This window comes from Pongo abelii, chromosome 1 (genome assembly GCF_028885655.2).
Source record: "Pongo abelii isolate AG06213 chromosome 1, NHGRI_mPonAbe1-v2.0_pri, whole genome shotgun sequence".
In the NCBI taxonomy this organism is placed as follows: domain Eukaryota; kingdom Metazoa; phylum Chordata; class Mammalia; order Primates; family Hominidae; genus Pongo; species Pongo abelii.
The window spans coordinates 208757212-208769448 of NC_071985.2; the positions used below are offsets into that span (position 1 = coordinate 208757212).

The window sequence follows — 12237 nt, forward strand, 5'->3', positions numbered from 1 at the left end:
ATATTTCTTCTTCAAACTGGAAAATATATGAAAAAGCTCAATTATTCATCTTCCCTTTAGGAGGACTCATGTCAGCCCCAGGAGTCAGGGCTAGCAGAATTCAGATTCTTAGCCCCATTTTAGGGAAGATTAATCAGCTTGAAGGTCCTGCAGAACATCACTAGAAAATGGACTTGGGAGCAATAAGACTTTACAAATAAACTTTACAGTGTACTAATTATTTCAACTCATTTATTTGAAGACATTGTCTTGCCAGCTTTCTTTAAAAACGAAGGGGAAGTAGTTTTCAAAATTTAGTTCAGTTTCAAGTTGTGTTTCAGCTTTTATATTCATGTATCTTCTGTTTACTATTTTGAATTCAGGAAGAGATATATCTTCTAAATATTGGACAGAGTAATATATTGGTAAGGAAGATATAAAATATCTATTGAACACCTATATGCGCTAGACATCTTTTTAAATAAATCTACCTAGTCTCTAGATAGCTCTCATTTTTTAAGCTTAAAGATTTATCTTATAAACACAACTATTTACATAAAGTTTTTCTGTAAAAAATTACAGAGAGTTTCACCTGAATTTAGATATCTATATCTATCTAGCCATACATTAACCACACATCCCCAACTATAGGACCCTTTACCCTCTCCATTTTCTTTGTTTCTGCCTGAGCTGAAACAGTTAATCACAGATCCACCACCCCTGAATTTCCCTTGACTATACAAACAAGCCTCCAGTTTAAATGTTTGTACTGCTTGTAATACAGGACCATCATTAACTCATTTCAAACAAACAATAGTGCAGTGAACATAGTGCCTTTTCAATACATCTATGTCTTCCTGTAGCCAAGTTTCCCAAATTCTCCTTTTCCCCAACCACTATTTAGCTGTACCTAATTGTACCAATGAAGTAAGCCTCACAGTTCTCAAAATAATTTACAGGAAGGCAGGCTTGAATTACAGATCATTTATATATTCATCATTCATATATACAGTGTAATTCTTGTAATATGCCCTGTTGTCCCTCTGAGATGAGCCCCTCCTGGGCTCAAGCGATCCTCCCACCTTGGCCTCCTGAGTAGCTGGGACTACAGGCATGTGCCACCACACTTGGCTAGCTTTTTGTATTTTTTGTAGAGACGAGGTTTCACCATGTTGCCCAGGCTCAAGTGATCCTCCTGCTTCAGCTTCCCAAAGTGCTGGGATTACAGGCCTGAGCCACTGCACCCGGGCTGTACTATTAATTTAATGCACAGAATAGTATAGCTATAAGAGAATGTTCACCTCAGATCTCTCATTTTACCTAAAAGGAAATTATGTTCCAGAAAGCTTACACACTTGGCCCCCAAATCACTCAGCTAATTAAAAGTATTGACAAACGAGGCCAGGCACAGTGGCTCATGCCTGTAATCCCAGCACTTTGGGAGGCCAAGGCGGGCGATCAATTGAGGTCAGGAGCTTGAGACCAGCCTGGCCAACATGGCAAAACCCTGTCTCTACTAAAAATACAAAAATCAGCTGGGCATGGTGGCGGGTGCCTGCAATCCCAGCTTCTCAGGAGTCTGAGGCAGGAGAATTGCTTGAGACCAGGAAGCAGAGGTTGCAGTGAGCAGAGATCACACCACTGCACTCAGCTCGGGCTACAGAATGAGACTGCGTCTCAAAAAAAAGTATTGACAAACTAAAACTGAAATCTCCTGTCCCCAGGTCTAGTGTGTTTGTTTGTTTGTTTGTTTCTATTACAGATTAGATTATCTCTAAAAGATAAATCAAATTCTAAACCAGTAGGTTCAAAATCAACTTTTTTGCATCTTCCCCAAACATTACATTGTAATTTATGCATTATTATTGGCTTTAGCAAATAGCTTGATCGAGCAATGGTTTTCAATTATTGTGAGAACTCATTTTAACATTTAGCAAAAGGGAGGCAAATAATACAAGGCTAAGTGTCAATGACAGAATAGACCTGAGCACCCAGGGTATTCAGACTTTCAGATAAGTCCTCAATTCTGCTTACATCACAGACTCTTAATATTTTAGACTAGCTGAGAACGTTTCTATGCTTTTAGGAAAGATCTCAGGCATTTTCTCCTTTCTGGTGTAAATATAAAATGAAGGCTGATTAGCCTTGTAAATTCCTTTTTTGTATATCTCTCTCTCTCTCTTTTTTTTTTTTTTTTGAGACAGAGTTTTGCTCTTATTGCCCAGGCTAGAGTACAGTGGCGCAATCTCCACTCACTGCACCCTCTGCCTTCTGGTTTCAAGCGATTCTCCTGCCTCAGCCTCCCAAGTCGCTGGGATTACAGGCGCCCATCACCACGCCCAGCTAATTTTTTGTATTTTTAGGAGAGACAGCGTTCCACATGTTGGTCAGGCTGGTCTCAAACTGCTGACCTCATGATCCGCCCGCCTCGGCCTCCCAAAGTGCTGGGATTACAGACGTGAGCCACCGTGCCCGGCCTGTATGTCTCATTTTTAAAAAAGGTTTAATAACATTTTATAGCATGCCCCTCCAAATTTAACTCGCTTCCTTCTATTTTATCCTTTTATCAGTAAGTTAGGTAAGTATGTAGGCTGTTTCAGTTAAAAATCCAAGTTTCAAAGTTTTTTAGCAAAGTGGTTTCTTCGCTCAAGCAAGAACTATAAAACACACACAAAAATACTTTCCCCAGAGAAGAAGAAAAAGTTCACTTTAAAACCTATAGTTACATATACCAGTAAAAGTTATTTGATTTGAGTTTTTCATTAGCCTCTCAATGTTAAGCAACTCTAGAATAGAGAATTCTGTATTTATATTTGTCATGATTAAATCAGGAAGTGTTCACAAAAAACCACTCAGTTCTCAGTACATCAAATGCCAAAAACACGTTATTAGAAATGCTAGATTCCAGTCTACCAGCTTGCACAATTCTTCTCCCTTTTCTCCTTATCCTATTTAGAAACAAAGTCTTATAAGCAGAGCCTGAAGAAGACTAGCAATAAAGACCTGAGACCTCCTTGTTCTGGAAGGAAAAGGCAGTGAGACAGAATGGTCCCTGGGTGTCCTAGAACAATACAGCACAATAGAGGAAAGGAAAATAAATGCAGCTTGTGATCCCAGAAACACTTCCTCCTCCCACTCATCCCTTAGAAACAATTCTGCATGATGAAAATTACGCTAATTAATTAGCATTTCACATTCTGGATCCATAGAGCCCACTAAGAAGAAGGCATTCCCACTTCAAACATGCTGTTTCAATGCATACGAATAAATAAAAATTCATCAGAAGAGTTAAGATTCACCTGCTTTTTCAAAGAATTCACTGAATTAAGTAAGGGCGGGCACTGTGGCTCACACCTGTAATCCCAGCACTTTGGGAGGCCGAGGAGGTGGGATCACTTGAAGTCAGGAGTTCAAGACCAGCCTGGCCAACATGGTGAAACCCCATCTCTACTAAAAATACAAAAATTAGCCAGGCATGGTGGTGCACACCTGTAATCCCAGCTACTCGGGAGGCTGAGGCAGGAGAATCGCTTCAACCTGGGAAGTGGAGGTTGCAATGAGCCAAGATGGCACCACTGCACTCCAGCCTGGGTGACACAGCAAGGCTCTGTCTCAAAAAAAAAAAAAAAAAAAAAAAAAGAATTCACTGAATTAAGTTTAATAACCACCTTTGGTCCCACTTGTTCACAGTCAAGTAAACTATCTTTGATTTCTCTCCTACCTTTCCTCTAAATTTGAGCTAGCTTTCAATTTTGTACTCATTAAAGCACAATCCCAATTAAAGACTTAACATTTTCCCTCTTTTACAAAAGCCACACTCAATAAAATAAGAAGCAGAAAGCAAAGAACAGATGAAACACAGATTTCTGAAGTCATATTGATGTGGCTTCAAAAGTATCCCTGCTCTGCCACCATTAACTGTGAAACCTTGGACAAATTATTTGGATTACATCTTCAGTTTCTTCACAAAGTCTTTGTGAGGATTAACAGAGATAATCCACAAAATAACCCACAAAGCGCAATGCATGGCGCATAATTAGCACTTGAGTGTTATTAATAACAGCAGAGGGATAAGCAACATCAAAAACAATCCCTGGCCAGGCTCGGTGGCTCACGCCTGTAATCCCAGCACTTTGGGAGGCTGAGGCAGGCAGACGGCTTGAGCCCAGGAGTTCAAGGCCACAGCTTGGGTAACATGGCGAGACCCTGTTCTCAGACACCAATTGAAAGTGATCTTACGCTCTACAAAAAAAATACAAAAATTAGCCGGGCGTGGTGGTGTGCACCTGTAGTCCCAGCTACTCAAGAGGCTGAGGCAGGAGGATTATGAGCCTGGGAGGTTGAGGCTGCAGTGAGGTAAGATTGCACCACCGCATTCCAGCCTGGGTGACAGAGCAAGGAGCGAGACCCTGTCTCTAAACAAAAACAGAACAAAACAAAAAAAAAAACAAAGAAGTAAAACTTTACCCCTACAGGGGATTTGGCACATTGTGAACATTTATAACACAAAGATTCCCATGTATTTAAACTGAATGAAAAAGACCATCTCTGGTTACAGTGTTTCTATGAATATGCTCAAATATAATGGGGCTAGAATTTTTATATAAAAAAGCAATATGAAAATGTTTATTTTCAAGGTCCAATTTAAAGCTATGATGTCTTACAGAGCATTAGATGCTAAGAATCCAGAATATTCCATATTAACTCTACTATTTCTCTTAATGTCACTTTCCCTCAGAGAGAAATGAGCAGGAATAATGAAAATTCTTTTTTTTTTTTCCTTCTTCTTTTTTGAGACAGGGTCTTGCTGTATCGCGCAGGCTGGAATGCAGTGGCATGATCTCAGCTCACTGCAACCTCTGCCTCCCAGGACCAAGCGATCCTCCCACCTCAGGCTCCCCAGTAGCTGGGACTACAGGCACGTGCCACCACATCCAGCTAATTTTTGTATTTTTTTGTAGAGACAGGGTTTCACCATGTTGCCCAGGCTGGTCTTGAACTCCTGAGCTCAAGTCATCCACCCGCCTCGGTCTCCCAAAGTGCTGGGATTACAGGCATGAGCCACCACGCCCAGCCGAAAAGTCTTCATTGTTGTTGTTGTTGAAGGATGTAAGAGAATATGAGGAAATGTCCATTTAACTAAATCATATGTATGTTTTCAGCACACTAATTTTAAAAACTTAAATATACTTGGAAGAATTTATATAATAAGCACTTCAGACAATACTTTAAAACAAAATAGTTTCCTTCACAGAGAATGAATAATAATTCAAACTACTTCTCCATTTATAATTTAATGTTGATACAATGATCTACAGTGACATGAGAGGACGATCATTTTCAGTTAGTGTCTGACAGCAAGTTGGCAAATATGGAACTTACCTCAGAGCTGACACTTTTAAGACTAAAAAGGGGCCAGGCATGATAGCTTACATCTGTAATCCCAGCAATTTGGGAGGCTGAGGCAGGAGGACTGATTGAGCCCATGAGTTTGAGACCAACCTGGGCAACATAGCAAGACCCCATCTCTACAAAAATTTTTTAAAACTTAGCTGGGCATGGTGGCACACACCTGTACTCCCAGCTCCTCAGGGGAATTGCTTGAGCCCAGGAGGTCCAGGCTGTGGTGAGCCATAATCGCACCACTGCACTCCAGCCTGGGCAACAGAGCAAGACCATGTCTCCAAAAAAAAAAAGACCAAAAAGGGATCTAGAAGTGGGACATAGTGTTGCATGCCTGTGGTCCCACTTATTTGGAAGGCTGAGGCAGGAGGATCATCCTAGGCAGGAGGCTAGGAGTTCGAGGTTGCAGTGAGCCAGGACAGCAACACTGCACTCCAGCCTGGGCGACAGTACAAGATACTGTCTATTTTTTTTTTTTTTAAGTATGGCTGGGCGTGGTGGCTCATGCCTGTAATCCCAGCACTTTGGGAGGCCGAGGTGGGCAGGTCACAAGGTCAGGAGTTCAAGAGCAGCTTGGCCAATATGGTAAAACCCTGTCTCTACTAAAAATACAAAAAAAATTAGCCGGGCATGGTGGCGGGCACCTGTAATCCCAGCTACTCAAGAGACTGAGGCAGGAGAATCGCTTGAACCCAGGAGGCGGAGGTTGCAGTGAGCCGAGATGGCGCCACTGCACTCCAGCCTGGGCGACAGAGAGACTCCGTCAAAAAAAAAAAAAAGTTATGGTCAGGCTCGGTGGCTCATGCCTGTAATCCCAGCACTCTGGGAGGCCGAGGCGGGTGGATCACCTGAGGTCCAGAGTTCGAGACCAGCCTGGCCAACATGGTGAAATCCCATCTCTACTAAAAACAGAAAAAATTAGCTGGGCGTGGTGGTGGACGCCTGTAATTCCAGCTACTTGGGAGGCTGAGGCAGGAGAATCTCCTGAACCTGAGAGGCAGAGGTTGCAGTGAGCCAAGATCGCGCCATTGCACTCCAGCCTGGTCAACAAAAGTGAAACTCCGTCTCAAAAAAAAACAAGTTATTTCCACTAAGTTGAATGCATGTTCACAATAGTACCCTACTGAGACAGATAAAGCTTCAATTTATATTCACAAATATCCTAGCTTTGATTTATTGGCATTCTAATTATATGCATGGCCTGAAGGAAAAATCAAGATATGGTTTTCTTAATGTTGGTCTGGAGATACTTTACTGGGGATGAAAGGAAGGACTCCTGGGAAGGTAGAGAAAAAAAGAAGCTCCAGGCTTTTAGAAGGGCAGGAAGGATAGTAGAGGATAGGCTTTTAGAATTTTAGTAGAAAAAAAGAATTAAGAAAATAAAATCTTAGGCTTAGCACAAGATTGTTAACCAGAGAGCAATTCTGCTCACAACAGATGAGAAGCTAGTTATAGACAGAGGTGTTGTTCATCAGCCTTCCTGCCTACTACTCCAACCATGCACATCACAGTCCAGCCACTCCAAGTCTCCCCCAAATATACGTATAATATTAATATTATATTAATTATAATATACATTACAAACTATTTATGTATAGTATGTGTATAATATATATGTTTATACTATTTATTTAAAATGACTCTTCTGCTCTGGAATACCTGTCACTCCTTTGTTCAACTGCTGAACATCTTTTTTTTTTTTTTTTTTTTTTAATTAAGACAGTTCAAGTGTTCTCTCTTCTCTAAAGCCTTTCCTGATTCCATTCACTTTCCCATCCCACCACCATAAACACCTCTCCACCCATACGTGACTGTACTTGTTGAGGGCAAGAACTGTGTTTTATTTACTAATATATTCACAGTGCTTTGTAGTCCATTAACTCTTTGCAGAATGAATAAATCAATAAATAAATGAATGGATGAATACTGAGTAACTGGGCCAGGTGCAGTGGCTCACACCTATAATCCCAGCACTTTGAGAGGCCAAGGTGGGCAGATACCTTGAGGTCAGGATTTCGAGACCAGCCTGGCCAACATGGTGGAACCCCATCTCCACTAAAAATACAAAAATTAGCCAGGCATGGTGGCAGGTGCCTGTAATCCCAGCTACTTGGGAGGCTGAGGCACAAGAATCACTTGAACCCAGGAGGCAGAGGTTGTAGTGAGCCAAGATTGTGCCACTGCACTCCAGCCTGGGCGACAGAGTGAGCCTCTGTCTCAAAAAAAAAAAAACAAAACCAACAAAAAAAAACCAAATTGAGTAACTTCAGGTATACCTTGTCTTATTGTGCTTTGCTTTATTGAGCTTTGCTTCATTGTGCTTTGCAGATATTATGTTTTTTACAAATTGAAGGTTTATGGCACCCTGCGTCAAGCAAGATGGCGCCATTTTTCCCAGCAGCATGTGCTCACTTCATGTCTCCGTCACATTGTGGTATTTTTCACAATATTTCACAACTTTTCATTATTATTGTATTTGTTATGATGATCTGTGATCCGTGATCTCTGATGTTACTCTTGTAATTGTTTTGGGGGCACCACAAACCACTCCCATATAAGATAGCAAACTTAACTGATTAATATCGCCTGTGTTCTGACTGCTCCAGTGATTTGCTGTTCCCCTGTCTTTCCCTCTCCTCAGGGCTTCCTGCTCCCTGAGACAAAATAATATTGAAATTAGGCCACAGTTGATGACCCTACAATGACCTCTCAGTGTTCAGGTGAAGGGAAGAGTCACATATCTCTCACTTTAAATCAAAAGCTAGAAATGATTATGCTTAGTGAGGAAAGCATGTCGAAAGCTGAGACAGGCCAAAAGCTGAGATAGGCTGAAAGCTAGACTTCTTCCACCAAACAGCCAAACAGCATACACAGAAGAAAAGTTCTTGAAGGAAATTTAATAGTGCTATTCCAGTGAACACACAAATGATAGAGAAAAACAGCTTTATTGCTGATAGGGAGAAAGTTTGAGTGGTCCAGATAATCAAACCAGCTACAGCATTCCCTTAAGCCAAAACCCAATCCAGATCAAGGCCCTAACTCACTTCAGTTCTATCAAGGCAGAGAGAGGTGACAAAGCTACAGAAGAAAAGTTTGAAGGTAGCAAAGGTTGGTTCATGAGGTTTAAGGAAAGAGGCCATCTTTGTAACATAAAAGTAAAACATGAAGCAGCAAATGCTTATGCAGAAGCTGCATGCAGCCAGTTATCTAGAAGATCTAGCTGATCTATCTAGAAGATCTAGCTGATCTATCTAGATCTTCCTTCATCACTTTCATCTGATGATCTATCTAGAAAATCCGATCTACCTTCATCAATGATCTATCTAGAATTGATCTTCTAGATAGATCATTGATAAAGGTGGCTACACTAAACAGATTTTTAATGCAGACAAAACCTTCTATTGAAAGATGTCATCTATGATTTTCATAGCTACAGAGGAAAAGTCAATGTCTGGTTTCAAATCTTCAAAGGACAGGCTGACTCTGTTAAGAGTCTAATCCAGCTGTTGACGTTAGGTTGAAACCCATGCTCATCTTCCATTCCAAAATTTGAAGAACCCTTAAGAATTATACTGAAGCTACTCTGCACATGCTCTATAAATGGAACAATAAAGCCTGGATAATGGCACATCCATCTGTTCACAGTATGGTTTACTAAATATTTTAAGCCCACTGTTGAGACCCACTGCCGAGGAAAAAAAAGATTCCTTTCTAAATATTACTGCTCATTGACAATGCACTAGTCACCCCAGAACTCTGATAGAGATATACAGGGAGATCATGGTTGTCTTCACACCTGCTAACACAACATCCATTCTGCAGCCCATAAATTTTGACTTTCAAGTCTTATTATTTAATGAACACATTTCATAAGGCCATAGAAAGTGATTCCTCTGATGGATCTGAGCAAAGCGAAACGACCTGGAAAAGATTTACCTTTCTAGATGCAATTAAGAACATTCAGCCAGGTCTGGTGGCTCACACCACACCTGTAAACCCAGCACTTTGGGAGGCCGAGATGGGCGGATCACCTGAGGTCAGGAGTTCAAGACCAGCCTGGCCAAAATGGCAAAACCCCAACTCTACTAAAAAATACAAAAAAATTAGCTGGGTGTGGCGGCAGGCACCTGTAATCCCAGCTACTCGGGAGGCTGAAGCAGGAGAATCTCTTGAACCTGGGAGGCAGAGGTTGCGGTGAGCCGAGATCGCACCACTGCACTCCAGCCTGGGCAATAAGAACGAAAACTCCATCCAAAAAAAAAAAAAAACACGAACATTCATGATTCATGGGAGGAGGTCAAAATAGCAACATTAACAGGAGTTTGGAGGAAGTGGATTCTAACCCTCATGGATGACATTCACAGGTTCAAGACGTCAGCGGAGGGAGGAACTACATATGTGTTGAAAATAGCAAGAGAACTAGAATTAGAAGTGGAGCCTGAAAATGTAATCGAATTGTTCTACCTTCATAATAAAATTTGAATGGATGAGGAGTTGCTTCTTATGAATGAGCAAAGAAAATGGTTTCTTGAGATAGAATGTATACCTAGTGAAGATGCTAAGAACATTGTTGAAATGACAACAAGGAATTTAGAATATTACATCGACTTAGTTGTTAAAACAGCAGGAGGGTTTCAGAAGATGGATTCTAATTTTGAAAAAGGTTCTACTGTGGGTAAAACACTATCAAACAGGGGTGCATGTTCTCAGGACCTCTTGAGATTAGCCTCAGGCAAAGAATATTTACTTTAAAATTTTTAAATGCTATCAAACACTACTGCATGTTACAGAGAAATCTTTCATGAAAGGAAGAGTCCATCAATGTAGAAAAATTCATTGTTATCTTACTTCAAGAAATTGCCACAGCCACCCCAACCGGCAACCACCATCCTGATCAATCAGTAGCCAGCAACATCAAGGCAAGACCCTCCACCAGCAAAAAGATTGACTCGCTGAAGGCTCAGATAACCATTAGCATTTGTTGGCAATGATTTTTTTTTTTTTTTTGAGACGGAGTTTTGCTTTTGTCACCCAGGCTGGAGTGCAGTGGCACGATCTCGGCTCATTACAACCTCCGCCTCCCTGGTTCAAGCGATTCTCCTGCCTCAGCCTCCCGAGTAGCTGGGATTACAGGCGCCTGCCACCACACCCAGCTAATTTTTTTTGTATTTTTTAGTAGAGACAGGGTTTCTTCATGTTGGTCAGGTTGGTCTCGAACTCCCAACCTCAGGTGATCCACCAGCCTCGGCCTCCCAAAGTGCTGGGATTACAGGCATGAGCCACCGCACCCAACCTAGCAATGAAGTATTTTTAAATTAAGGTACATGCAATATTTTCAGACATAATGCTATTATTGCACACTTAAAACACTACCGTATACTACTATAAATGTAACTTTTACATGCACTGGGAAACCAAAAATTTCATGTGACTCATTTTATTCCAATATTCATTTTATCACAGTGGTCTGGAACCTAACCCGCAATGGTCTGGAACCATACCCTTCAGGGTATGCCTATAATTATTTTAGAACCCTCCATCTCAATAATCCCATTCCTGGACATGGAGGGCAACAGTCAAGTTAACCAGTAAGAAAGGTTTTGGTCAGTAGAAACAAAACATGTCAATTTTCAGGATAATGAAACTGGAAAAGCCTAAAAGAAACAAATAATGCTTTGAATCTATGCCAATATTATAGTATGATGCAAAGCTGCATATCTGCAATTTAGGTAACTATCATTACAGTACATCCAGGACCTAGAGATCTGGAATACCTCAAATAAATGAGTAAATAAAAACTCTGAATCCTAGGGACACGGTCTGAAAAGTCAATTTCCTTGGATTATAGCTTTAGAAAGTTACCTTTAAAATGAACTGAAATCAAATCTCATAGCAGTCCTGTGCCACACTCCTGCTAAGACATTCTTACTGGGTTCAGTTGGAATGTGTCTTTCCCCACCCTTCTCTTTAAACTTCTCTCTCAGTTTGAGACCTACAGTCCACAAATAACCAGTCTTTCCTGACCTATCAGACACATCCCAAATCTGTTTCTACCACATACTCTACAGCTTAGAGAAATCCCCACCTTTCTTAGTATGGCTTATTGGTCTAGCTGGAAGTCAATTCTTACATCTGTGTAGCATTAATTATAAGAAACATAGAAGAGAGTCCTAGTCATTCCAAATTAATGCTGCGAGAAAGATCTCTACAGACAAATAACACAAGCTTCAAAGAAGTGACAATATTTTCATACATATTTTCCTTGATACTCACTTGGGAGGGCATAAGACTTCTTCAAGAAATTCCTCAATCTTATTTACATCCGTTTTGACTTCACTGTTGAAAGTTATAAATGGTGGGTGGGTCCCGGGAGCCAAGTTCTGCAGGTCTGCAGGCTTCCTGTTGGGCAAAATATTGGTCAAAATCAGATCATTTTTTACTCTTAAACAACAATACTTTAAATTCTCACAGTTGGCCAGGCACGGTGGCTTGCGTCTGTAATCGTAGCACTACAGGAGGCTGAGGTGGGAGACTGCTTAGCCCAGGAGTTTGAGACCCAGCCTGGGCAACATGGTAAGATCCTGTCTCCACAAAACATAAAAAATTAGCCAGGCAGGGTGGTGTGCGCCTATAGTCCCAGCTACCAGGGAGGCTGAGGTGGGAGGATCACTTGAGCCTGGGAAGTTGAGGCTGGAGTGAGCCATGATTGCACCATTGCACTCCAGCCTGGGCGACAGAGAGACCCTGTCTCAAAAAGAAAATAAATAAATTGTCCAGGCGCAGTGGCTCATGTCTGTAATTCCAGCCCTTTGGGAGGCCGAGGCGGGTGGACCACCTGAGATCAGGAGTTTGAGA

At 41.3% G+C, this 12237-nt stretch overlaps 1 protein-coding gene across 1 annotated transcript in view; it reads right to left on the reverse strand.

Annotated features, from left to right (window-relative positions):
* Positions 1 to 12237, reverse strand: part of CLIC4 (chloride intracellular channel 4) — a 93231-nt gene that overhangs the window by 15453 nt on the left and 65541 nt on the right. Inside the window, 1 exon segment of the mRNA NM_001131088.1 lies at positions 11656 to 11781. Coding sequence (NP_001124560.1) covers positions 11656 to 11781 — 126 coding nt within the window.